Here is a 26,860-nt window from a genome sequence, read left to right as displayed (position 1 = left end):
CAGGGATCAGGAAGGGGTACCCTGTCCCATGTGGTCCAGCCCTGTATTCTGGAACCCAGAACACATGTTGTCCAGTTACAGAGCTGATGACAGCACGAACCCCAGGGTCCACCAGCGGCCACGCTCAGTTGCCCACCACAAGTCTCACCTGTGGGAGGCCTTCCCAGCGGTGAGGCCAGCCGTCCTCGCCTCCCTGCTGGCCTGCACTTTTGTCTCCTCCTTTCTCTGGGTCACTATGAGCCCAGCTGGTTGCAGCCGTCAGACTGACCATCTTCCCACTGTCCTGCAGGGATCATGCCCGGCCGCTACAACCAGGAGGTGGGCCAGACCATTCCCGTTTTTGCCTTCCTGGGAGCCATGGTGGTCTTGGCCTTCTTCGTGGTGCAGATCAACAAGGCCAAGAGCAGGCCGAAGCGGAGGAAGCCCAGGGTGAAACGCCCACAGCTCGTGCAGCAGGTTCACCCGCCAAAGGCCCCCTCGGTGTGACGTCCACCCGGCCGGCCGTGAGAGCCGGGGAGCGGCTTTGCGGGCAGCCACGGGGCGGGTGGAGCCGTGGGGTCTGAGGGGCCCCGGCTCGAAAGGGCTCAAGCCTTCAGCTGGGCGTCGGCAATAGCTGAGAGCCTGTGCTGCACGGGGCTGGGGCCACTGGAGGGCCCCAAAGGGCAGCCTGGAGTCAGACCTCGCCGGCCGCCCATGCACCAAAGACTAAGACGATGTCTAAAGGCTATTGGGGAGGAAGCAGCTCTGACCAAGCCAGACGTGCTCCATAAAGGCTATTTTCTATATTTATTGTTGGGGAAAAGTCACTTTAAAGACTTGTGCTGTTTGGAAGCAAAGCTATTTTTTTTGTCAATGGAATGCAGTTTTTTACTATTTCATCATGAGGACTAACACAGATGCTGCGATCTCCTTTTTGATGAAAGGACAGACTGAGATTTGAAAGAAACTTGCACAAATCTGTGAAACATAGCCCTTCGCTTTATTTTTATAAGTATCAACTGCCATCATGTTTTGTAATTTGGGTCTTGATTTCACCATTGTCGGTGAAGAAAATTTTCAATAAATATGCATTACCTGTATGAAGCTAAGGGGCTTCCCACGTGGCTCAGTGGTAAAGCATCTGCCTGCCAATGCAGGGGACATGGGTTCAATCCCTGGGTTGGGAAGATCCCATGGAGGGAGGGAATGGCAGCCCACTGCAATCTTCTTGCCTGGGAAGTCCCACACACAGAGGGGCCTGGCGGGCTGCAGTCTGTGGGGTCTCAGAGTCGGACATGACTGAATGTGCATGCATGAGGCTAAGAAGCAATGTGTAAGTGGTCCCTTTCCCACCTGTCCCTTTCTCCTCCTCACAGCCTGGAGTGGGTTCTGAATCAGCCTATTGAATTTTTCTTGAGATCTAATTCACTACTACAAAACTCTCTTTAGACGTGTACGGTTCTGTGGGTTTCAGTATATTCACAAGCGTGTGCACCGCCAGTGCTGTGATTCCAGAACACTCGCACCACCTCCTAAAGAAGCCTCGTGCACAGTGGCAAGCCAGCCTCTCCCCCTCCCCCACCGCCCCAGGCTGGCACTGATGCGCCGTCTCTGAATTCGCCTGTTCTGAACATTGCATGTAAGCAGCAGCATGTAATCCATGGCTTCTGGGGACTAGCTGCTTCCGCAGCGCGTGTTTTAGTGGTCTGTCCGTGTCATAGCTGTCTCAGTACTTCACTCCTTTCTGGACCTCGTGGACAGGTCTTAGTTTGTTTATCCTCACTTGATGGACCTCTGAGCTGCTTCCACTTTTTATCAGTTGTGAATAGTCTTGCTTTGAGCATGCGGGTACCATTTTTGGTATGGACATAAGTTTTCATTTCTGTTGGGATGACACCTAAGAGGAAAATCCTGTAGCTTTATGCTTCCTTTTCTGAGGAACCACCAAGCTCTCTTTCCAAAGCTTCACTGTTTTATCAGTACTTCCTGCCAGCAGTGTGTGAGGGTCACAGCTTTACCTTCTCTCCAACACGTGCTATTACCCATCTTTTTGACAGTTGCACCCCAGGGGATGTGAACTGATGTCTCACTGTGGTTTGATTTGCATTTCCCTAAAGATGAGTGTTGAGCATTTTTTTCATGTGTTCATTGGCCATTTTTCTGTCTTTGGAGAAGTGTCTGTTTCAGTGCTGTGTCCATTTTTTGAGTTGTCTTTATTGTTGACTTCTAAGAGTTCTTTGTATATTTCAGATGAAAGTCCCTTATGAGATTCATGACTTGAAAATAGTTTCTCCATTCTGTCAATCATCTTTTTACTTTCCTAATGGTATCCTTTCGGGCCTGAGTTTTTCATTTTGATGAAGTTCATTTTATCTCTCAGGGTCGATTTCTAAGAAACCATTGCCTCATCCAGGGCAGCCTGTTAATTTTTAACCCCTGCCTGTACAGTCTGTTTTCTGTTCTTCAGCTGGCCCAGACATCAGCTTTCAGATGACAGGTGAGGACAGACTGATGGGAAAGGGCAGAGTCCGCATGGGGCCAGGGCGCGGGTGAGGTCCCGGGCAGAGAGGGGCCCCGGACGAGGGATGAGGGAGGAGCCACCAACGCCCAACTCTCCCTGCCATGTGTCACCCTTGGCAGGTCACGGTGGTAACCTGGCAGCTTTGAACCGTGTTCCGTGGCGGCTGTTGCTTTGAGGACTTGGAGGCATTGCCGAGGGCCCTGCAGAGTTCTCCCATTCCCCCAGTTCCCGCCCCTGAGAATGTGGACGTTACAGGCGAAGGAGCCTGGAGAGAGGGCTTCGGCAGGGTGAGCGTGCACAGATAGGGGGGAGAGTCTCTGCAGGACCACTCGATGGCATCTGCTGTGTGCCTCCCTGTCCTAAGGGGAGACCTGTCGGGGGTTGTGGGATACAAGGCCCACCTGGGAGGAACGTGCCGGGGCCCTGGGTGTAGACTCAGACCGGCCACTTCCAGTCAGTGGGCCTTGTCTGCCGTCATCCAGCCCTGGGCCTGACGCAGAGGCAGTGCTCAGTTATGTCCTCTGGCTGACCGTAGGTCTCTTCCTAACACGTGTGCCTGAGGCCTACTCAGTGCTTCGAAGAGTCCCGTGTTTGCCTGGAGTGGACTCTCATTGTTCTAGGGAATGGCTCCGTGTCTTAAAAACCAAAAGCAGGAGCAGCTGCCCCAGCACAACTATAGATAGGCCTGGGAGTCCTCAAGGGCCCTGGGGTTGGCCCCAGGGCTGGTTAGGCATGCTCACCCAGGCAGGCAGTATCCTGACTGTGTGGAGAGGGGCCAGAAGTCGGGTGTTCAGGGTTTCCTTAGCCCTGCTGCTTACTCTTCCCACCCTCAGCCCTCCCCTGTGTTGGCACACCGGTCTGGGGTCTTCCCTGCACACACATAGCCTCTGGTGCCCGGGTACAAGGACCCTGAGGACCTCCCACCAGAACAAGGCTGTGCTCAGTGAGCCCACCTGGAACAATGGTGCTGCCTCTGCTGAGCGCACCGCTGGCCTAGCCAGGGGGATGTTTTGTGTGCATTAAGGGGCTTGGGGGGCAGGGTAGTCTCAGTCATCCTGTGATACCCCAACCACCATTTCTTAGCTGAGGGGGGCCAGCCTTCCAAACCAGATCTGGCCTGGGCCTGAGCCCCCAGTGCCAGATTGCTTCTTGTGGTGGGAAGGCTGTCTGCTTGCTGGTCATGCTGGGGGTGCTACTCAGTGTTTACTGGCTCCAAGATGAAGTGAGTTAAGGACTGTCACATGTAGAGTAAGCAGACGTTTCCAGAGAAAAAAATTCGATTTTTTTCCCCCGATGGGTGGTGCCATTAAGAGGATGTTACTATAATAGGATGTTGGTTTAATTTGCTGGTAACATGAGGGCAGTGCAGGCAGAGATCCCTGCGCCTTGCTCTAGATTTACTGAATCATATGCTCCTTGGGAAGAGCCTAGAAATCTGCTTTAAAGGCTCCCTAAGGTAAACAGGGACACAGACATGTATCCATGTCCGACCACGGTGGTGTGATCACTCACCTAGAATGTAGGTGAATGACATCCTAGAATGTAAAGTCAAGTGGGCCTTAGAAAGCATCACTATGAACAAAACTAGTGAAGATGATAGAATTCCAGTTGAGCTATTTCAAATCCTAAAACATGATGCTGTTAAAGTGCCATACCCAATATGCCAACAAATTTGGAAAACTCGGCAGTGGCCACAGGACTGGAAAAGGTCAGTTTTCATTCCAATCCCAAAGAAAAGCAATGCCAAAGAATGTTCAAACTACCGCACAATTGCACTCATCTCACACACTAGCAAAGTAATGCTCAGAATTCTCCAAGCCAGGCTTCAGATGTTCAAGCTGGATTTAGAAAGGGCGGAGGAACCAGAGGTCAAATTACCAACATCCGCTGGATCATCAAAAAAACGAGAGTTAAAGAAAACCATCTACTTCTGCTTTATTGACTATGCCAAAGCCTTTGACTGTGTGGATCACAACAAACTGTGGAAAATTCTTCAAGAGATGGGAATACCAGACCACCTGACCTGCCTCATGAGAAATCTGTATGCAGGTCAAGAAGCAACAATTAGAACTGGACATGGAACAACAGACTGGTTCCAAATTGGGCAAGGAGTATGTCAAGGCTGTATATTTTCACCCTGCTCATTTAACTTATATGCAGAGTACATCAGGCAAAATGCCAGGCTGGATGAAGCACAAGCTGAAATCAAGATTGCTGGGAGAAATATCAATAACCTAAGATACACAGATGACACCACCCTTATAGTAGAAAGCGAAAAAGAACTAAAGAGCCTCTTGGTACATGTGAAGGAGGTGAGTGAAAAAATTGGCTTAAAACTCAACATTCAGAAAACTAAGATCATGGCATCTGGTCCCATCACTTCACGGCAAATAGATGCAGAAACAATGGAAACGGTGATAGACTTTATATTTTTGGGCTCCAAAATCACTGCAGATGGTGACTGGAGCCATGAAATTAAAAGACGCTTGCTCCTTGGAAGAAAAACTATGACCAACCTAGATAGCATATTAAAAAGCAGAGGCATTACTTTGCCAACAAAGGTCCATCTAGTCAAAGCTAATTTTTTCCAGCAGTCATGTATGGATGTGACTATAAAGAAAGCTGAGCCCCGAAGAATTGATGCTTTTTAACTGTGGTGTTGGAGAAGACTCTTGAGAGTCCCTTGGCCTGCAAGGAGATCAACCCAGTCAATCGTAAAAGAAACCAGTCCTGAGTATCCATTGAAAGGATTGATGCTGAAACTGAAATGGCAATACTTTGGCCACCACCTGATGCGAAAAACTGACTCATTGGAAAAGACTCTGATGCTGGGAAAGACTGAAGGCAGGAGAAGGGGACGACAGAGGATGAGATGGTTGGATGGCGTCACCAACTCCATGGACATGAGTTTGAGTCAACTCTGGGAGTTGGTGATGGGCAGGGAGGCCTGGCATGCTGCAGTCCATGGGGTCGCAAAGAGTCAGACACAACTGAGCGACTGAACTGAACTGAGGGCTGGGCACCTGCCCACTGCCCTGTGACTCAGCCTCCGGTCTGGCTGCCGACACCTGGGGACTCTTCCTATGGATGTGGTGGGTGGAGGAAGGTCAGTATTAAGGCTGTTGGAAGATACTTTCTCACTTTCAAATGCCAAGGCACAGTTTTCCTTTAGCTAGAGCGGGACTCCAGATTGTAACTCAGGGGTCCATCCCTTTCATAGGGGGAGGGGAGAGCGAGGCCCATGCTCTGGGCCGAGTGTCACCTGGAAGCCTCCCCCGTCTCTGACCTGCTACTGAGAAAAGGCCCAGAGCCGGGGTGGGGGGTGGACCGCAGGCCTCCAGCCCTGAGAGGTGCCGACCCTCAGAACTCGTGGTGCTGGGTGTATCTATTTCCCGCTGCTGCTGTTACAAGTTACCAGGAAGCACGGACTTAACAACAGCGTGTTTATTCCCTGCAGTCCTGGAGGTTGTAAGTCCAAATCAGCTTCATGGAGCTCAAATGTGGCTGGTTCCCTAGGAGGGCTCCAGGGCAGAATTGGCTTCCTGGCCTGTCTCAGCTTCTCGAGGCCCTGCATCCCCTGACCGGCCACCTCCTCCTCACCTCCAGTGTGCAGCAATCCACCCTCTGCTTCTGTCAGCCTTATATCTCTGCCCTCTGACCTCTCCTGTGTCCCTGTTGTCAGGGTAGGTGTGGCTGTTCCCACCACTCTGCAGGTGACCTCTGTGAGGCGTGGATCACAGCCCCAGGCCTCAGGTTCCTGAGACCTGCCCATCTGTCTTCCAGAAGCTTGTGAAGGGTATGAGCACAAAAGTTCGTGGAAGTGAGCTGAAGGCACTTTCTCCCTGAAGTTCGCAACCTCCCAGGTGACCAGTACCTGTGGAGGTGGGAAGGAGGGACCCGGGCACGTCCCTGGCCAGGTGCCCCCCTGGGGGGCGACGTGGGGCCATGTGCAGGGTGCTGGGCTGAGCCCATGTGCCACTAGAGCCGCCCGCCCACACAGACGGGCCCAGGGGCGCCTCCTCCCGGGGGAAGGTCACGAAGCCCTGGGATTCGGCAGAGGGCATATCAAAGCCCTTCAGAATTAAGAGGCTTTCCCCATTGAGTGGAATTTCACAACCCAGTGACCAATTTCTAAGTCATGCACGTTAATGGGCAGCTAATGAGGGACCCAGGCAGGACAGGGAAGTGCCCCTGAGCCCAGAGCCCAGATTAAGGAGTACAAAGCCAGGCTGCTGTGAGGGCCCTTGATCTTCACTGCCTGGGGTTGTAGTGGGGGAGCGCTGAGCCATGTGATTTCCAGAGGGACTGGGCACCCCAGCCTCTCCCCTTCCCCGCACCGTGGCCTGCCACCCACTCTCCCATTCATCCTTGCCGTTACTCATCCAGTCCCATTCGGGCACCTTTGGAATCCGGACAGGGACGAGGGGCTGGCAATGTGACATTGTTGGCTTTGAGGGGACACTCGGGGCTGATTCCCAGGTCTGGCACCGGTCAGTGGTCACATTTCGAGCCACTTGCCCCACCTCGGGGGAGCCCTGCTCCGTACAGACCATGGTGACAGCCCTCGGGGTTGGGCGAGAGGACTCCGGGAGCCGTCCAGCATGCCCTGCAAGGCCTGGGTCCCGGTGAGACTGCTCACATGGGGGCCGCCGCTCTATGGCCTAGATGCCGGCTGGCTCTGGCTCCTGTCCCCTGGCACCTGCAGACTCACCCACCACTCAGCAGACCAAGCGACGCCGCTGCAGCGAGGGGGCACCGTGGTGGGCTCGAGCCCACGCGAGACACGCCTTTGGTGCTGGTCTCCGCAGACACTTGGACTGAGGGAGGCGCTGAAGACGTTTAACTTAAAGCAGCAGTTCCCAGGAAGGGCCTCTGGGCCCCCGAGTCAGCAATGCCATGGAGGGAGCCCATGGTCTGTGATTTAACATACTCTCCAGGGGATTTGAGTCTGAGTGCCAGGAACAGACAAGTTCACCTCTGAATTCAAGACCTGACCTTCATGGGCCTGTGTTTTCCAGATTGGAACCGTTTCCAGTATTCTGCTTGTATCTAAGCTGACTGTATCAGGTTGGAGAGGTGGCCTCTACTCAAAATGTGGTCTAGGGACCCCCAGCACGCAGCTCCCTAGAGCAGTGTGAGCAGTGTGGGATCTCGGCTCCACCCAGGATGGGCGGGTCGGCACTGGCCTGTTAACCCACCTCCAGGTGATTCGAGGGCTCATTAGTCTGGGGAGCCACCCAGTGAAGCTCCTGGGCCTTTGCCTACATGAATCTCCAGCCCCCTGCAAGGAGGGCAGACAGACCCCTTTCTGTAGCTGGGCAGCCAGGCACGGCGCCCCTAGCAGGTAACAGAAGGGGGCCTGGAGAGGTGTCCTGGGAGGAGGTGTTGGGCCCTGGCCCAGGTCGCTGGGTGAGATCAGCCAGCTCCCTGACCCAGGGCTCAGGGAAGGCCCCGCCCCGGCGCGTCTTAAGCCTCCCCTCCTCCCCGGCTCAGACCAGCAGCCTCTGAAGCTGCAAGTTCTTGGGAGGAATGGCCTGACCTCTTGGTCCTATCCTCCTAGGTTTGGAGTTGTGACCCCCACCGGTGCTCTCTAGGGCCCCCCACGATTCCTGACTCATTTGCCTACCCCTCCGGGTCCTCTGGCGTGAGCCTGAATCCCATCCCCAATGGCCCAGGACTGCTGGTCTCCGTGAAGACTGGACTTGATGGTAAGGACTGGGTGCTGGAAGCAGGGGGATGGGTGATGAGAAGAAGTTTGGGGGTTGGAAGAGAAAGGGGAGGGGGCAGCTCCGGTGGCCTTGAGTTGAGTGGGAGGGCAGGAGTGCCGATGAACAGGGGTAAAAGTTGGGAAACATTTGTTGAGGGGAAGGCATGAGGACCAGGTGTTACAGCGCAGGTGGGTGTATAAGGCTCTGAAAAGGGGATCAGGGGCTCGGAAAGCATACGAGGCCAGGTGGTTGCGACGGATGCCCTGGCTCGGTGGAGGAAAGACCCCTCACAGCTGGAGATCCCGAGACAACCCTCCTCCTCACTCTGCTTCCAGCCATGGAGGGGCAGACCCCAGGAGGCGGAGGCCTTTCAGAAAAGCCAGTCCCTACAGCCTCTGGCCCTGGCCTGTCCTCGCTGGGTGCCGTCTTCATCCTTCTGAAGTCCGCGCTGGGCGCTGGCCTGCTCAACTTTCCGTGGGCCTTCCACAAGGCGGGGGGAGTGACCCCCGCTTTCCTCGTGGAGCTGGTAAGCCGTCGGGGGCCGTTTCATGGGGCGGGGTGGGGGAGGGTGGTCTCTGGGAGCATGTAGGAGCTGAATTTTATTTTTCCAGGCGAAGCCCTAGGCATTGCTTCTGCAGAGCTGCTTGTCTTCAAAATTACTCCTGTGTTTTGGTTTCTTGTCCCTCTCAGCTCATGGGGAAGAAAGGAAAATCCCGGTGTAAACCTGCAGACCAGGGCCGTGAGCATCCTCGGAGCTGAGGGCCACGCAGCCAGGTGGGGCTTGGGGGGAGGAGTGGGGGAGGGCAGGTGGAGTTGTGCTCCCCGCACCTGCAGCCTATGAACCCAGCCTGTGAGCTGAGCCACTGCCTGCCTTCTCTTGGCAGCTGGTCTCTGCTCCACAACTAAAGCCCAAATCCTTGGGCAGAGCAGGACTGACTTGCCGTAAGCCCCCAGCCTGCGCAGGGTCAGGGGTGTTTGGCCAGTGCTGCGTGTGGAGCCCAAACTCCCTCCCTTTCCAGAAAGTTCCAGGGGCTGACTGTCCTCAGTGGAGAAGAGCTGCTGGTTAGCTCAGCTTCATTTTATTAGCTGATAGGAATCAGTCGTTTCCTGGTGAGCTCTTTGTCGGGCATCATGTCAAAGGCTTTTCCCTGGCAGCTGCTGATAAGGGCTCCGTTGGGCCTTTCTGGTCCTTCTGGAAGCTGCCAAATACCACCCTGTGTGGTGTCCAGGAGCCTGTGCTGGCCCCGCGCTGGCCCAGCGCCCGTTTGGAGAGTGCAGGCTCTGTCTTCCTGAAGCTTGGTCTAACGGGGAGCTTGGATAAGATTCAGGAAGTCGAATGAGGTGGTGGGCAGTGGCGCTGGGGAGGGGGGTGTGACCCGTTTGGGGGTGGTGGAAGCTGAGAAGCCCCCTCCGAGGCAGCACTGAGTGGGTGCACGCAACGGGCAGCAAGGCTGTGTGTGCTGTCCCCGGACAGGGAGCCCGACCTCCAGCCACAGAGGGTCAGTGACGGAGCAGGTGGGGCCGGCATGGGGGTCCATGGCGGGCACAGACCGGCCAGTCAGAGGGCAGCAGGCGGGGCTGAGGCAGACGGGCAGCGGCCCACTCGCTCCCCAGGCTCCGTGTGGGGTCTCCCAGCGCCTCCAGGGCCGCAGATGCTGACTCTGTGCGGGTGGGCCTCCCTGGTGACACGGACGCTGCTGGGGTGGCTTGCCGTTGGCCCGGGATGGTCTAAAGCTCCTGCCCTGAGCAGGCAGACTCGAGGAAAGGGGACCCCAAATAGGAATCAATGGAAACTCCCCACAAGGGAGAAAGTCAGGCTGGCGAGCAGCTCACCCTTCCCCCACCCCTTTTCCTGTCTCTCCCTCTTCACCAGAGAGTTCTGCCCCCACTTGGGTTGGCGGAATGTTTAAACATCCCTGCCACTGGGAGGCTAGTGGTGTGAGATTTTAGGTCTCTCATGGCTTCATTAGCATTGGAGGATTGATTAAATTAATGAGCCTGGATCTTCCTTGACTGCAAAGAGAGAGGCAGCCTGGCCAGGGGCTTTTGCCGACTGGCTGCTCAGAGGCTCAGGGACCCTCTTGAGGGTCACCCAGTCCTGTGTGGTCAGCTCACTGCGTTAGCAGAGACTCACCTTCACTGGCCGAGGCTCAGTCTGACCCCCTTTGCTTCCTTTTGTCCAAAATATTTAGCAGTGCCTGCTATGTACTGGGTGCTCTCCTGGGGGCTGGACGTAAGCAAAAAGACACGACCCCAGTCTCCATGGAGCTTAGAGTCTGATGATGATCTCCACCCTGTACGCACCCCCTGGACACAAGGACTGAGCAGCGTAAACCACCGAAGTGTGTGCTGTCCCAGTCCTGGAGGCCTCAAGTCCGAATCCCAGTGTAGCAGAGTCATGTTCCCTTAAAGACACTAGCAAAAGGTCCTTCCTACCTCTCCAGCTCCTGGGGACTCCAGCTGTTCCTTCACTTGTGGCCACGTCGTCACTTGGCCACTCCTCTGCGTCTCCCCCTTTTCTGTCTCTTATAAGGACATGTGTCATTGGCTTTGAGGCCCACTTGGATCATCCAGAGCGACCTTATCTCAAGGTCCTTAATTTTAACCTGTGAAGACCCCTTTTCATCTTCATTATCTGCGCCTGCAAAGACGGGTGCTCCTAAGTCCCTTTCACAGGTTCTGGAGATTAGACTTTTGAGAGGATTCAACCTACCATAAGAAGAATTGTGCCCATAAAAGGCGTGGTTCTGCCAGAGCCTGAAACAGAGAAGGTTGAACCCAACTCAGGGGTGAAGTGTGGGGAGGCTTCCTGGAGGAGGTGACTTTGGGGGGGGGTTGGGAAGTAGGGATGCCCATCCCCAGATGAGGGACAGTGGTGGAGGCAGGAGGGTGTTCCAGGCAGAGGAGCCATCTTGGACAGAAGTCCAGGGGCTGGAGGGAGCATGCATGTTCTTCCTGGCTCTGAACTTCTGAGTTTCTCTGACTTGGTCCAGTTAGATGTTGCCCTCAGGCTGCTGGAGTAGGAACAAGCCTGCAGTCAGGGCACGAACTGGGTCTGAAGGGGCCAGCTTAGCTCTCCCCAGGCTTCTAGATTGAGCACCTTGCCGCTTCTGCATTCTTCTCCTTCATACAACTGTGGGACGGGGTCTGAGTGTGGAGACCAGGTCCAGCTTAGGCACAGGTAACGGTCCAGCCTGGAGAGACTCAAAAACATTTAACTCCATGGACAAGCGGGACTCGAGTGCATTACTGGGGGTGGGTGTTGAGTGGCACAGATGATTTGGAAAACAGTGTATAAGAAATTGCCAGAGTTGAACACATGTCTACCCTAACACCCACAGATTCCATTCCTAGGTGTGTGTCCAGGAGAAGGAAACGTGGGTCCTTGGCATGACTCATTCTAGAATGCTCAGCTCTTCATTCATAGCAGCCAAAACGAAGGACAGCCCAGATGTCTGGCAGAAGGGACTGGACGAGCCAAGTGATTCTATCCACCCTGTGAAATAGCACTGAAGAAAAATAGGAATAAACTACTGACCCATCCGACAGGGCTGGTCCTCACAAGTGTTGCTGCTCAGTGGAAGAAGCCAGATAGGAAAATATATAAAAGCAAAGTACTATTAGAGTGTTTTTTTCTGAATCTAGGATGGGAACAGGAGGGGAACTCAGGGATGTGATGTTCTGTGACTTGGTAGAGGTTCAGGCTGCACATATACCTCAGTTGTACCCCTTCCAGTGATGCACTCACGACTCTGCATTTCATGGTGTGTGAATTTTTTCTCACAAGAGAGAAGGACTATAAACAAACATCAAACTCCAATTAATGACACTCCATTAATGCCCAAATCTTTGGGGGTAAGTATACTGATATCCACAACTTGCCTTGAAATGTACCCCCAAGTTTAGATGGACATGTGGACACATGGTGAGAGATGTGATAAAACAAGCACAGGGACCTGCTCCTAGTAGAATCTAGGTGGTGAGGACATGGTGTTCATTGTAAAATTCTTCCAATTTTCCTAGATGTTTGAAAAATTTTCATACTGTTGGAAAAATTTAAACTGAAGTAGGGAGAGCCCTGGTGAGGGAGTCTAGAGAGAAACAACGACCATTTCTTTTGTTGTTGTTGTTAAATATTTATTTGGCTCCCCCGGGTCTTAGGCGTGGCCCATGGCATCTTTAGTTGAGGCCTATGAGCTCGTAGTTGTGGCATGTAGGATCCAGTTCCCAGGGCCCTGCATGGGGAGCGCAGAGTCTGAGCCAGCGGGCCCCAGGGCAGTCCCCAGCTGTCATGTCTTGAGCAGTTACCACGTGCCAGGCACTGAGCTGAGTGATTATGTGCTTTGTTTAGTCCAAATGCTTCACAATCCCCCAGTAAGGTAGACGGTATCATCCCCATTTCATGGATGGGAAGACAGATGGATGGTTGGCCTCATGCCACAGAGTGGGTGAGTGGCAGGGTTGGAATTGAACCCAAGTATGCCTGCTTCCTTGGAGAAGGCAATGGCACCCCACTCCAGTACTCTTGCCTGGAAAATCCCATGGATGGAGGAGCCTGGTAGGCTGCAGTCCATGGGGTCACGAAGAGTCGGACACAACTGAAGCGACTTAGAAGCAGCAGCAGCATGCCTGCTTCCTAACCACCGTGCTTTATGGCTCTCCACCAACGACCCATGTGATCTTAGGAAAGTAATTTAAACTCCGGGTTTCCAAAGCCTCATTTGTCCAGCTGGTGTGGTTTGGTGTGAATCCCAGATTCACAGATTTAGACCAGCGTGGCCTCTAGAATCCACCTGCTTTGTAACTCTGGTTTTGGGGAATGGGCTGGTGGCTCGTCAGGCCATGGCCTCTGCAGCTGAGGCTCACTGGGGGTGGGCTGAGCAGCTGTGGGTATGCCCAATGCCACGGTCTTGTTCGGCAGATCTCCCTGGTCTTCCTGATCAGCGGGCTGGTTGTCCTGGGCTACGCTGCCTCCGTCAGCGGCCAGGCCACCTACCAAGGCGTGGTCGGAGGGCTGTGTGGCCCTGCCATCGGCAAGCTGTGTGAGGCCTGCTTCATCATCAACCTGCTCATGATCTCCGTGGCCTTCCTCAGGGTGGTCGGCGACCAGCTGGAGAAGCGTGAGTACCTGTGCTGCAGTCGAGGTGACCCCTGTGTGGAGCTCAGGGCTCCTGGTGGATGAGCAGGATGTGGATGTGGGGCTGGGCCCTGGGCAAGCTGCAGAGGCTGAGACCACCCCTAGTTCCTAACTCTGTAGGGAAGGGAGGTCTAGGAGAAGTAATTACCAGTATAGCGGAAGTCAGAGAGAGAGGGGGCAGTGCTGGGGTGTCCCGTGGGGACTCATTTTCCACATGGGAGGTGGCACCAACTGCAAAGACATCCCTGTGAGAGAGAACCAGTAGACCTTGAGTTTTGGGACCTTGCAGACTCTGGGCTCACGCACCCTTGGCCTCTAGTCCCCCACTAACAATTTCCCTCTGAATACTGCTTTGGCTGCGTCTTGCTGATTTTGGTATGTTCTGGTTTCACTTTCATGTCATTCAGACCTTTGCTAATTTTTGCTACGATTTCGTCTTTGACCCTTGGGATGTTCAGAATTGTGCAATTCAGTTTCCAATGATTTGGGGGTTTCCTCAATGCGCTTGTGGTTTCTCCCTCAAATGCATCATGGTCAGAGAACACAAACATGTCATTGTGGCATTTGAGACCTACTCTGTGGCTCAGGCGCAGTCTGTCTTGTTGATCTCTTTTTTTAAAAAATATTTGTTTATTTGGCTGCGTTAGGTCTTTGTTGTGGCATGTGAGCTCTTCGCTGTGACAAGTAGGGTCTGTATTTGTGGCATGTGGGATCTAGTTCCCTGAGCAGTGATTAAACCCCGGGCCCTCTGCATTGGGAGCGTGGAGTGTTAACCACTGGACCACCCGGGAGGTAAGTCCCTTACTGAGCTCTCAAAGGGTGTGTGTGGTTTTTGAGCGCAGTGTTTTAGAACCCTCGATTATGTCAAGATGATCTAGACCTTCCGTGGCTTTGCAGATTTTTGGGGAGTGGGCAGTGGGGTGGGGAAGTCTAGTTATTCTGTTTGGTTCTGAGAGAGAAAGTGTTAAAATCTCTGATTATGATTGCCGATTTGTCTCTTTTTCCCTTTAATCCTATGAATTTTTTGCTCATGGTTTTTGAAACTCTTGTTATTAAGCACACACTGTGAATTGCCTTTTTATTATGAAATTTCCGTTTTTGTCTCTGAATTACTTTGTCATTATATCCGCCTTCTCTTCTATGAATATAGCCTCTCTAGCGTCCTTAAGATTAGCGTTGGTACAGAATCTCTCTTCCCACTCTTTTTCTGTGAACCTAACCGTGGCTTGGAATTTTAAAATGCATTTCTTGTAGACAGCATATGGTCAGGTCTTGCTTTTTTATCATCTTGACAGTCTTGGGTTTTAATTGGAATGTTTTAGACTTTTACTTGGAATGTAATTACTGATATGATGGATCTCAGTCTGTTTTACTGTTTGTTTTGTCTGTTCTGTCTCTTGAACCATGAAAAAAAGGCCCCCGACGTGGGGTTATGGAAATTAAAAGCTCCCATGTTGTGGGAAGCGCTCTCATCCCTCAAAAAAATGAAAGTTGGTAAATCTGAACCTCTCAGTGGGTAAATCAGTGCAAGGATTCCCTGCTGACCGTGGCCAGTAGAGGTCATGTCGAGTTTCAATTATGCTCGGCTGGTGGTGCTGCTCTTAGGAGACGAATTCTGAAGTGCTGCCGTGTGGAGAAGGATTCTCAGGGGATGTGGAATTGAGGAAGACTCTAAAGGGCTGCAGTGTTGAGAAGGATCTGTGGGCTGTTGCACAGGCAAGGATCTTGAGGGGCTGCTGTGTTGCAAAGGATCTGTGGGTCTGCCATGTTGAGAAGAATTTGGGAAGGCCGGGTGATGAGAAGGGTCCCGGGGCTGCCATGTTGGGAAAGATTCTGAGGGGCTGCAGTATTGAGAGGGATTTGGAGGGCCAGCCATGTTGAGGAGAATGTAGCGATTGCAGTTTGGGAAGGATTCTGAGGGGCTACCAGGTGAGAAAGATTCTAGGGGCTGCCATGCTGAGAAGTATTCTGAGGGCCTCTGTGTTGAGAAGAATGTTAGGAGGTGATTGTTTTTTTGGCAGATTCTCAGCAGCTGAGGTGTTGAGAAGGATCTAGGGGCTGCTGTGTTCAGAAGGATTCTGAGGGGCTGCCATGTTAGGAAGTACCTGAGGTGCTGCCATGTTGAGAAGAATTTTGAGGGTCTGGGGTGTTTAGATGGATCTTTGAGGGGCTGCTGTGTTGAGGATTCTGAGGGGATGCCATGTTGAGAAGGATCTGTGGCCTGCTTTGTTGGGACAGATCTTGAGGAACTGCCTGTTTGGGAAGAGAGTTCTGAGGGACTGCTGTGTTGAGAAGGTATCTGAGGTACTGTTGTGTTGGGTAGGATTCTGAGGGCCTCCGTGTTGAGAATAGTTTTAGGGGCTGCCATGTTTCTGAGGATTCTCAAAAGCTTCTGTGTTAAGATGATCCTAACAGGCTGCCTTGTTGAGGACGCTGAGGACGCTGAACAAGACACAGCCTTCTGTAGTGTTCAGGAGGATTCTGTGGGGCAGCCATATTGGAAAGGATCTGAGGAGATGCAGTCCTGAGAAGGGGAGGATTCTCAAGGCTTGCTGTATCAGAAGGATGCTGACGGCCTCAGTGTTGAGAAGAATCTTAGGGGCCACCATGTTGGGAAGAATCTTAGTAGGTGCAGTGGTGGAAACGATTCTGAAGGGTGGCCATGTCAAAAGGATTCTGAAGGCTTTTGTGTTGTCAAGAATCTGAGGGGCTGTGGTGTTCAGGAGGATTCTGAGGTAGTGTCATGTTGAGTAAGATTTTGAGGTGCTTCATGTTGAGAAGGATTCTGAGGGCCTGCTGTGTTGGGAAGAATCTGAGTGGCTATTGTGTTGAGAATGATTCGGAGGCATGCCGTGTTGGTAAGGTTTGTGAGTGGATGCCATGTTGGTAAGAATTCTGAGGTGCTGCTGTGTTGAGAAGGATTCTGAGAACGATCTGAGGAGCTGCCATGTTGGGAAGGATTCTTAGAGGCTGCTTTGTTGAGGTGGATTCCTATGGGCTGTCATTTTGAGAAGGATTCTAAGGGTTGCTGTGTTGAGAAGCATCTTAGGGACTGCTGTGTTGATGAGAATTGTTAGCGGCTACCATGTTGGGAAGGATTCTGATGGTCAGTTGTGTCACAAGAATTCTGAGGGCTTTTGTGTTGAGAAGAATCTTAGGGGCTGCCATGTTGAGGACAGTTCAGTAGGGCTGCCTTGTGAGATGGATTCTGATGGTCTCTTTGTTAGGGGCTGCTGTGTTGAGAAGGATTCTGAGGTGCTACAGTATTGGGAAGGGTTCTAAGGGGCTATCCTATTGAAAAGATGCTGATTCACATCCTCCTCTTGAGGATGATTTGAATGCCTGCAGTTTGGGGAAGGATTCTGAGGGACTGTGATGTTGAGAATTCCCAGCTGCTACCTTCTTGAGAAGTGTTCTGACGGCATGCAGTGCTGAAAAGAATCTTAGGAAACTGTCCTGTTGGGTGGGATTCTGAGGGCCTCTGTGTTGAGAAGAATCTTAGGGGCTGCCTTAGTGAGATGGTTCTGAGGGACTTCTGTGTTCAGAACATTTTTTGAATGGCTACAGCATTGGGAAGGATCTAAGGTGCTGCCATATTGAGATGATTCTGAAGTTTGATCCCTGGTTTGGGAAGACCCAGAGAAGGAAATGGCAACCCACTCCAGTAGTCTTGCCTGGAAAATCCCATGGACAGAGGAACCTGGTGGGCTACAGTCCATGGGTCGGATAGAGTCAGATACGACTGAGTGATTTAACACACTGAGGGACTGCTATGTTGAAAATGATTTTGAGGGGCACCTGTATTGAGGATTGTGAATGGTTGTTTTGGAAAAGGAAGTGAGGGGCTGACATATTGAGAGGATTCTGTGGGACTGCTGTGTTGGGAAGGATTCTGAGAGCAGCTATGATGAAAATTATTTTGAAGAGCTGCATGTTGAGGAGGATTCTGAGGTGGTGTCTGTTGAGAAGAATACAGAGGGCCTGCAGTATTTGGAAGGATTCTAGGGACTGCCGTGCTGGGAAGGTTCTGATGTGCTGCAATTTAGGTGGATCCTGAGGGCTATTGTGTGTGAAGGATTAGGGGCTGTTGTGTTGAGAAGGATCTGGAGGAGGCCTTCTGTGTCCAGAAGGATTCTGAGGGCTTTCTGTGTTGGGAAGGATCTGAGGGGCTGCTGGGTTGGGAAAGATTCTGTTGAGAAACTTCTGTTGAGAAGAAGTTTAGGGGCTGCTGTATTTTGGAGAATTCACGAGAGCTGCCCCATTGGGAAGGATCTGAGGGAGTGCTGTGTTGAGATGGATTTGAGGGGCTTTAGTATTGGGAAGTGGAGAAGGAAATGGCAATCCACTCCAGTGTTCTTGCCTGGAGAATCCCAGGGACGGGGGAGCCTGGTGGGCTGCCATCTATGGGGTCGCACAGAGTCAGACACAACTGAAGTGACTTAGCAGCAGTATTGGGAAGTATTCTGAGGGATGCCATGTGAGAGGCATTCTGAGGGGCAGCTATGTTGAGAAGAATTTGGGAGGGCTGGCTTGCTGAGGGGGATCTGAGGTGCTGCCTTGTTGAGAAGGATTCTCAGGGCCTGCAGTGTTGAGAAGAATGTTAGCAACTGCAGTTTGGGAAGGATTCTGAAGGGCTGCCATGTCAGGATTTTGAGGGCTTTTTGTATTGAGAAGGATTTTAGGGGCTTAGAATCAGAAGGGTTGCATTGTGAGATTGATTCTGATGGCTTCTGTGTTTAGAAGAATCTTAGGGGCTGCTGCGTTGAGAAGGATATGAGGATTTGCTGTGTTGAGAAGGATTCTGAGGGGTGCTGTGTTTAGATGTATTCTGAGGAGCTGCTGTGTGGTGAAAGATTCTTTGTGCCTCCTGTGGAGCAGAAACTTAGGGTCTGCCATGTTGAAAAGGGTTTTGAGAGTGTGCATGGATGGGAATACCAGACCACCTGATCTGCCTCTTGAGAAACCTATATGCAGGTCAGGAAGCAACAGTTAGAACTGGACATGGAACAACAGACTGGTTCCAAATAGGAAAAGAAGTATGTCAAGGCTGTATATTGTCACCCTGCTTATTTAACTTATACACAGAGTACATCATGAGAAACACTGGGCTGGAAGAAGCACAAGCTGGAATCAAGATTGCTGGGAGAAATATCAATAACCTCAGATATGCAGATGACACCACCCTTATGGCAGAAAGTGAAGAGGAACTCAAAAGCCTCTTGATGAAAGTGAAAGAGGAGAGTGAAAAAGTTGGCTTAAAGCTCAACATTCAGAAAACAAAGATCATGGCATCAGGTCCCATCACTTCATGGAAAATATATGGGGAAACAGTGGAAACAGTGTCAGACTTTATATTTTGGGGCTCCAAAATCACTGCAGATGGTGATTTCAGCCATGAAATTAAAAGATGCTTGCTCCTTGGAAGGAAAGTTATGACCAACCTAGATAGCATATTCAAAAGCAGAGATATTACTTTGCCAACAAAGGTCTGTCTAGTAAAGGCTATGATTTTTCCAGTGGTCATGAATGGATGTGAGAGTTGGACTGTGAAGAAAGCTGAGCGCCAAAGAATTGATGCTTTTGAACTGTGGTGTTAGAGAAGACTCTTGAGAGTCCCTTGGACTGCAAGGAGGTCCAACCAGTCCATGAGTCCTGGGTGTTCTTTGGAAGGACTGATGCTAAAGCTGAAACTCCAGTACTTTGGCCACCTCATGCGAAGAGTTGACTCATTGGAAAAGACCCTGATGCTGGGAGGGATTGGGGGCAGGAGGAGAAGGGGACGACAGAGGATGAGATGGCTGGATGGCACCACCGACTCGATGGACATGAGTTTGGGTGAACTCTGGGAGTTGGTGATGGACAGGGAGGCCTGGTGTGCTGCAGTCCATGGGGTGGCAAAGAATTGGACATGACTGAAGTGAATTGAATGGTTGAGGAGGATCTGGGCAATGTTGTGTTGAGTAAGTTTTTGAGGTACTCTGTATTGAGATGGATTCTCAGAGCCTGCTGAATTGGAAAGGATCTGAGAGGGCTGTTTTTTTTTGAGGATCTGAGTGGGTTACGTGTTAAGAAGGATCTGTGCGGCTGCTGTGTTAGGAATAATTCTTAGGTGCTGCTCTGTTCAGGATTCTGAGGGGCTTCCATGTTGAGAATTCTGAGGGGCTATTCTGTGAAATGGATTCAGAGGAAGGACCTCTGTGTTAAGAAAAGTCTTGTGAGCTGTCATGTTGATGAGGATTTGATGGCCTGCTATTTTTAGAAGGATTCTGAGAAGGTGCAGGGTTGAGGATCTGAGGTAGTGTCATGTTGAGTAATTTTTGAGGTGCTCCATGTTGAGAAGGATTCTGAGGGCAGCTGTATTGGAAAGGATCTGAGGAGTGTTAACAATGGTTCTAAAAGTGCGCCATGTTTCAAAGTATTTTGAGGGATGTGTGTTGAGCAGCACTCTGAGAAGCTGCTCTTTTGTGGAGGATCTGAGGGACTGCCCTGTTGGGAAGGATCTGAGGGACTGCCAAGTTGAAAAGGATTATGCCTGCCTGTCCTGTTGAGGAGGATTCTGAGGTGCTGCCTCATTGAGAAGAATTCTAAGTGGCTACTGTGTTGGAAGAATGTGAGATGCTGGTATGTTGGGAAGGATTTTGGGGGAGCTACTGGATTGAGAAGTATTGTGTGTGACTGCTGAGTTGAGGATTCTGAGGTGTTGCCATGTTTCAAAAGATTGTCGTGTTTAGAAGGAGTCTAGGGTCCTCAAAGGGAGAAGGCAATGGCACCCCACTCCAGTACTCTTGACTGGAAAATCCCATGGACGGAGGAGCCCGGTGGGTTGCAGTCCATTGGGTCGCTAAGAGTCGGACACGACTGAGTGACTTCATTTTCATGCATTGGAGAAGGAAATGGCAACCCACTCTGGTGTTCTTGCCTGGAGAATCCCAGGGACGGGGCAGCCTGGTGAGCTGCCGTCTATGGGGTTGCACAGAGTCGGACATGACTGAAGCGACTTAGCAGCAGCAGCAGGGTCCTCAAAATATTGACAAGAATCTTAGAGGTAGCCATCCTTTGGAGGATTCTCAGGGCCTGCTGTGTTGAGAAGGATAGGAGGGCTACTGTTTTCAGACTGCCACGTTGAAATGAGTTTGAAGGGCTCCCATGTTGAGGAGGATTCCGAGCTGCTGCCTTATTGAGAAGAGTTCTGAAGGCCTGCAGTTGTATGGAAGGATTCTGAGGGTGCAATGTTGAGAAGGATCTGAAGGGCTACTGTGTTGAGAAGAATTTTGGGGGACCACTGTGCTGAGGAGGATTTGTGGTGTGCCATGCTGAGAAAGGTCTATGGTGCTGCAGTGTTGGGAAGGATTCTGAGGTGCCGCAATGTTCACAAGACTTCTGAGGGGCCTCAGTGTTGAATCTTAGGGGCTGCCGTACTTTAGAGGATTCTAAGGGGCTGCCTTGTTGAGAAGGATTCTGAGGGCCTGCAGTGTTCAGAAGGACCTGAGGGGCTGCCTCATTGGGAACAGTTCTCAAAGGATGTAGTGTTGAGAAGAATGTTAGCAACTACCATTTGGGAAGGATTCTGAGGGGCTGCCATTTTGAGGAGGATCTGAGGGGCTACCATGTGAGAATGATTCTAGGGGCTCCATGTTGAGAAGAATTGTAGGCGCTGCCACGCTGGAAGTATATTGAGGGCCTCGATGTTGAGAAGAATCTTAGGAGGTGCTGTGTTTTGAAGGATTCTCAAGAGCTGTGATGTAGAGAAGGATCTTAGGTGCTGCCATGTTCAGAAGGATTTTGAGGGGCTCTGGTGTTCAGATGGATCCTCGAGAGGCTGCCGAATTGATGAGGGTTTTGAGTGGTGGTGGTGGTGGTGGTGGTTTAGTCACTGAGTCGTGTCCGACTGTCGTGACCCCATGGACTGTAGCCTGCCAGGCTCCTCTGTCCATGGGATTGTCCAGGCAAGAATAGTGAAGTGGGTTGCCATTTCCTTCTCCAGGGGATCTTCCCGACCCAAGAATCAAACCTGGGTCTCCTGCATTGCAGGCAGATTCTTTACTGACTGAGCTACGAGGGAAGCCCAATTATTAAAGATGCAAAGGATCTCAGATGCTACCATACTGAGAAGGATTATGTGCTGCTGTGTTGGGACAGTTTCTGAGGCATGGCCTGTTTGGGAAGAGTTCTGATGGGCTTCCATGTTGAGAAGGATTCGGAGTATCTTCATGTTCAGAAGAGTTTTAGGGATTGCTGTGTTTTGGAGGATTCTCAGAAGCTATTGTGTTGAGAAGGACGCTGAGGACCTGTAGTGTTTGAAAAGATTCTATTGTGAAGGATCTGAGTAGATGCTGTTGACAGGATTCTGAGTGACTGTCCTTTGAGAAGGATCCTGAGGGAACTGCTGTGTTGTAAAGGATTCTCATGGGTTGCTGTGTCAGAAGGATTCTGAGGGCCTCAAGTGTTGAGAAGAATCTTAGACGCTGCCTTGATGGGAATAATCTTAGGTGCTGCAGTGGTGGGAATGATTCTGAAGGGCTGCCATGTCAAAAGGATTCTGAGGGCTTTTGAGTTGTGAAGAATCAGAGAGGCTGTGGTGTTGAAGGCTCTTCTGAGGTAGTGTCATGTTGAGTAAGATTTTGAGGTGCTCCCTGTTGAAAACAATTCTGAGGGCCTGCTGTGTTGGGAAGGATTCTTAGGGGCTGCTGTGTTCAGGTGGATTCCTGTGGGCTGTCATTTTGAGAAGAATTCTAGGGGCTGCCATGTTGAGAAGAATCTTAGCCACTGCTGTGTTGATGAGAATTCTGAGTGGCTCCCACGTTGGGAAGGATTCTGATAGGCTGCCATGTCAGGTGTCTGAGGGCTTTTATTTTGAGAAGTATCTTAGAGGTTGCCATCTTAAGAAGTAACAAAAGGGCTGCCTGGCGAGATGGATTCTGATGGCCTCTGTGTTTAGAATAATCTTAGGGGCTGCTGTGTTAAGAAGGATTCTTAGAGTCTCCATGTGGAGCAGAATATTTGGGAATGCTTGTTGAGAGGAATCTGGGGGACTTCTGTTTGGAATGATTCTGAGGGGTTGCAACATTAGAAAGGATCTGAAGTGCTGCCTTGTTGAAAAGGTTTCTGAGTTTCTGCTGTATTTGGAAGGATGTAAGGGACCCTTGAGAGTCCCTTGGACTGCAAGGAGATCCAATCAGTCCATTCTAAAGGAGATCAGTCCTGGGTGTTCATTGGAAGGACTGATGCTAAAGCTGAAACTCCAATATTTTGGCCACCTGATGCGAAGAGTTGACTGATTGGAAAAGACTCTGATTCTGGGAGGGATTGGGGGCAGGAGGAGAAGGGGACGACAGAGGATGAGATGACTGGATGGCATCACTGACTCGATGCACATGAGTTTGAGTAAACTCCAGGAGTTGGTGATTGACAGGGAAGCCTGATGTGCTGCGATTCGTGGGGTTGCAAAGAGTCAGACATGACTGAGCGACTGAACTGAACTGAAGGGACCCACTGTGTCAAATGGATTGTGAGGATTTCTGTGTTGATGAGATTCTTAGGGGCTGCCATGTTGAGAAGGATTCTGAGGGACTGCTGTGTTGGGAAAGATTCTGAGCTCCTGCAGTTTGGGGAAGGATTCTGAGGGACTGCTATGTAGAAAATAACCCTGATGGGCTGCTATATTGAGGAGCATCCTGATCTGCTGTCATGATGAGAATTCTGAGTGGCTGCTGTGTGAAAAAGATTGTGAGGGCTTTTGTGTTGATAAGAATCTCATGTGCTGCCATGTTGAGGAGGGGCTGATCTGTTGAGAAGGAATCTCTGAACCTGCATGTTTTGAAGATTCTTAGGGGTTGCTGTGTTGGGAAGGATCTGAGACCTGGTTGTGTTGACAAGCATTCTGAGGTGCTGCCATGTTGAACATAATTCTGAGGGGCTGCTGTATTGATAAGAATTCTGAGGGCCTGCCACATTGAAAATGTTCTGTGGAGTTGCTGTGTTGAGAAGGATTCTGAGGGGCTGCGGTGCTGAGGATTCTGAGTAGCTGCCTCACTGGGAAGGATATGAGGGGCTGTTGTAGAGGATTCTGAGAGGATGCAGTGTTGAGATGGATTCTGAAGAGTTGCCATATTGAGGAGGGTTCTGAGGTGCTGCCTTATTGAGAAGAAATCTGAGTGGCTGCTGTGTTGGAAGGATGTGAAGGGCTGCCGTGTTGAGAAGGATTTGGGGCTGCTGGATTGAGAAGTGTACTGTGTGGCTGCTGTGTTGAGGATTCTGAGGTTCTGCCGTATTGAGATGAATCTGAGATTCTGCCATGTTTAGAATGATTGTAACGAGCCGCCATGTTTAGAAGGATTCTGGGGGCCTCCGTGTTAAGAGGGATCTTAGAGGCTGCCATCCTTTAGAGAATTCTCAGAAGGGTATGAGGACTGCTGTATTCAGAAGATTCTGAAATGCTGCCATGTTGAAAATGATTTTGAGGGGCTGCATGTTAAGAAGGATTCTGAGCTGCTGTATTGTTAAGAAGTGTTCTGAGAGCCTGCAGTGCTAAAAAGAATCTTAGTGAGTGCTGTACTTTGGAGGATTCTCATAGGCTGCCATGTTGAGAAGGATAGGAGGAGCGGCTTTGTTCAAAAGGGAGATTGTGAGGGGCTGCCATGTTGAAAATGATTTTGAGGGGCTGCGTGTTGGGAAGGATCCTGAGGGTTGCCATGTTGGAAAGGCTCGTGAGGAGCTATGTGTTGGGAAGCATTCTGAGGGCCTCCACGTTGAGAAGAGTGTTAGGGGCTGCCATGTAGAGATGTTCTGATGGTTTTGATTTCTGTGTTCAGAGGCTGCTGAAGGGCTACAGCATTGGGAAGGATCTGAGGTGCTGCCATGTTGAAAATGATTTGACAGGTGGATGTGTTGAGGATTCTGGATGGCTGTTCCTAGGGAAGGAAGTGAGGGACTGCTGCATAGAATAGTTTCTGAGGAGCTTCTGTGATGGGAAGGATTCTGAGGAACTACCTGTTTGGAAAGAGTTCTGAAGGACTGCTGTGTTGAGAAGGATTCTGAGGAGTTATGGTGTTGGGAAGTATTCTGAGGGCCTCTCTGTTGAGAAGAATTTTTAGGGGCTGCTGTGTTTTAGAGGATTCTCAGAAGCTGCTGTGTTGAGAAGATTCTGATGGGCTGATTTGTTGAGAAGGACACTGAATGGCTGTGGTATTTGGAAGGATTCTGTGGGCTGCCATATTGGGAAGGATCTGAGGAGATGATGTGTTGAGAAGGATTTCGAGTGGCTGTGCTGTTGAGAAGGATCCTGAAGGACTTCCTCATGGGTTGCTTTGTCAGAAGGATTCTGAGGGCCTCAGTATTGAGAAGAATTTTAGGGGCTGCCATGTTGGGAAGAATCTTAGCAGCTGCGGTGGTGAGAATGATTCTGAAAGGCTGCCATGTCAAAAAGATTCTGAGGGCTTTTGTGGTGTGAAGAATTTGATGGGCTGCTGTATTGAGGATTCTGAGGTAGTGTCATGTTGAGTAAGATTTTAGGTGCTCTCTGTTGTAAATGATTCTGAGAGCCTGCTGCAGTGGAAAGGATATGAGTGGCTGTTGTGTTGGTAAGCCTTCTGAGGTGCTGTTGTGTTGAGGAGGATCTGACTGGATTATGTGTTGAGAATGATCTGAGGGGCTGCTACGTGTTAGGAAGGATTCTTAGGGGCTGCTGTGTTCAGAAGGACTTTGAGGGGCTTCCATGTTAATGAAAGCTGCTATATTGGGAAAGGATCTGAGGGGTGTTGTATTAAGAAGGATTCTGATGGCCTGCCAAGTTGCAAAATATCCTGAGGGATGTGTGTTGAGCAGCATTCTCAGAAGCTGCTCTGTTGTGGAGGATCTGAGGGGCTGCCGAGTTGAGAAGGATTGTACCTGCCTGTGCTGTTGAGGAGGATTCTGAAGTGCTGCATTATTGAGAAGAATTCTGAGTGGCTGCTGTGTTTAGAAGGATTCTGGGGGGCTCAAAATGTTGAGAAGAATCTTAGAAGCTGCCATCCTTTGGAAGATTCTCAGGGGCTGCTGTGTGGAAAAGGATAGGAGGCTGCTATGTTCAGAAGATTTTGAGAGGCTGCCATGTTGAAAATGATATTGAGCGGCTGCCATGTTGAGGATTCTGAGCCGCTACCTTGTTGAGAAGTGTTCTGAGGGCCTCAGTGTTTGGAAGGATTCTGAGGGTGCTGTGTTGAGAATATGAAGGGCTACTGTGTTGAGAATAGTTTGGGGAGACTACTGTGTGGAGAAGGAATTGGCAACCCACCCCAGTGTCTGCCTGAAAAATCCCAAGGACAGAGAAGCCTGGCGGGCTGCCTCCGAAGGGTCGCAAAGAGTCAGACACGACCAAACGACTAAGCACAAGCAGCCTGTGTTGAGGAGGATTTGTGGTGCTGCCATCCTGAAAAGGCTTCTGAGGTGCCATTGTGTAGGGAAGCATTCTAAGGGGCTACAGTGTTCACATGGATTCTACAGGCTTCAGTGTTGAAAAGAAACTTAGGGGCTGCCTTACTTTAGAGGATTCTCACTGGCTGCCATGTTGAGAAGGATCTGAGGGCTGCTGTGTTCAGAAGGATTCAAAGGTGCTGCCATGTTAAAAATGATTTTGAGGGGCTGCCATGTTGAGAAGGATAGTGAGAGTTTGCAGTGTTTGGAAGCATTCTCTGGGACTGCCATGTTGGCAAGGTTCTGAGGTGCTGTGGTTTAGATGGATCTTGAGGTCTAGTCAAAGCTATGGTTTTTCCAGTGGTCATGTATGGATGTGAGAGTTGGACTGTGAAGAAAGCTGAGCACCGAAGAATTGATGCTTTTGACCTGTGGTGTTGGAGAAGACTCTTGAGAGTCCCTTGGACTGCAAGGAGATCCAACCAGTCCATCCTAAATGAGATCAGTCCTGGGTGTTCACTGGAAAGACTGATGTTGAAGCTGAAATTCCAATACTTTGGCCACCTGATGCAAAGAGCTGACTCATTTTAAAAGACCCTGATGCTGGGAAAGATTGAAGGCAGGAGGAGAAGGGGATGACGGAGGATGAGATGGTTGGATGGCATCACTGACACAATGGACATGGGTTTGGGTGGACTCCGGGAGTTGGTGATGGACAGGGAGGCCTGGTGTGCTGCAATTCATGGGGTCACAAAGAGTCGGACATGACCGAGCAACTGAACTGAACTGAGGGCTACCATGTGAGAACAATTATAGAGGCTGTGGTTTTGAGAAGGATCTGGTGGGCTTCTGTGTTCAGAAGGATTCTGAGGTGCTGTAGTGTTGGGAAGGATTCTGAGGGCCTCCATATCGAGAATAATTTTGGGGGGTGCTGAGCTTTGGAGGATTCTCAGAAGCTGATGTGTTGAGAAGATTCTGAGTGGTTGTCCTGTTGAGAAGGATCCTGAAGGGCTGCTGTATTGGGAAGGATTCTCAAGGCCTGCTGTGTAAGAAGGATTGTGAGAGCCTCAGTGCTGAGAAGAATATTCAGTTCAGTTCAGTCGCTCAGTTGTGTCCGACTCTTTG

At 50.8% G+C, this 26,860-nt stretch overlaps 2 protein-coding genes across 6 annotated transcripts in view; both read left to right on the top strand.

Annotated features, from left to right (window-relative positions):
- MBTPS1 (membrane bound transcription factor peptidase, site 1) overlaps nucleotides 1–1,088 on the top strand; it is a 35,593-nt gene extending 34,505 nt beyond the window's left edge. The window contains exon 22 of the mRNA XM_006045731.3: nucleotides 290–1,088. Within this exon, the coding sequence (XP_006045793.1) occupies nucleotides 290–486 (197 nt within the window). The 3' untranslated portion in view covers nucleotides 487–1,088. The remainder of the gene's footprint in view (nucleotides 1–289) is intronic.
- A 5,249-nt stretch (nucleotides 1,089–6,337) lies between these two features.
- SLC38A8 (solute carrier family 38 member 8) overlaps nucleotides 6,338–26,860 on the top strand; it is a 46,300-nt gene continuing 25,777 nt past the window's right edge. For 3 of the 5 annotated variants that reach the window (XM_044932205.1, XM_044932204.1, XM_044932206.1), the window contains exons 1-4: nucleotides 6,359–7,844; nucleotides 8,061–8,208; nucleotides 8,544–8,734; nucleotides 13,130–13,328. In XM_044932205.1, the coding sequence (XP_044788140.1) occupies nucleotides 8,546–8,734; nucleotides 13,130–13,328 (388 nt within the window). In that variant the 5' untranslated portion in view covers nucleotides 6,359–7,844; nucleotides 8,061–8,208; nucleotides 8,544–8,545. Of the gene's footprint in view, nucleotides 7,845–8,060; nucleotides 8,209–8,543; nucleotides 8,735–13,129; nucleotides 13,329–26,860 lie in introns of all 5 variants that reach the window. The other 2 variants (XM_044932207.1, XM_044932208.1) reach the window with 2 other exon arrangements.

The sequence above is a fragment of the Bubalus bubalis genome, chromosome 18 (assembly GCF_019923935.1).
Source record: "Bubalus bubalis isolate 160015118507 breed Murrah chromosome 18, NDDB_SH_1, whole genome shotgun sequence".
NCBI lineage: Eukaryota > Metazoa > Chordata > Mammalia > Artiodactyla > Bovidae > Bubalus > Bubalus bubalis.
Note: the sequence above shows the minus strand (reverse complement) of the source record. Positions and strands in the feature narration are given on the sequence as shown.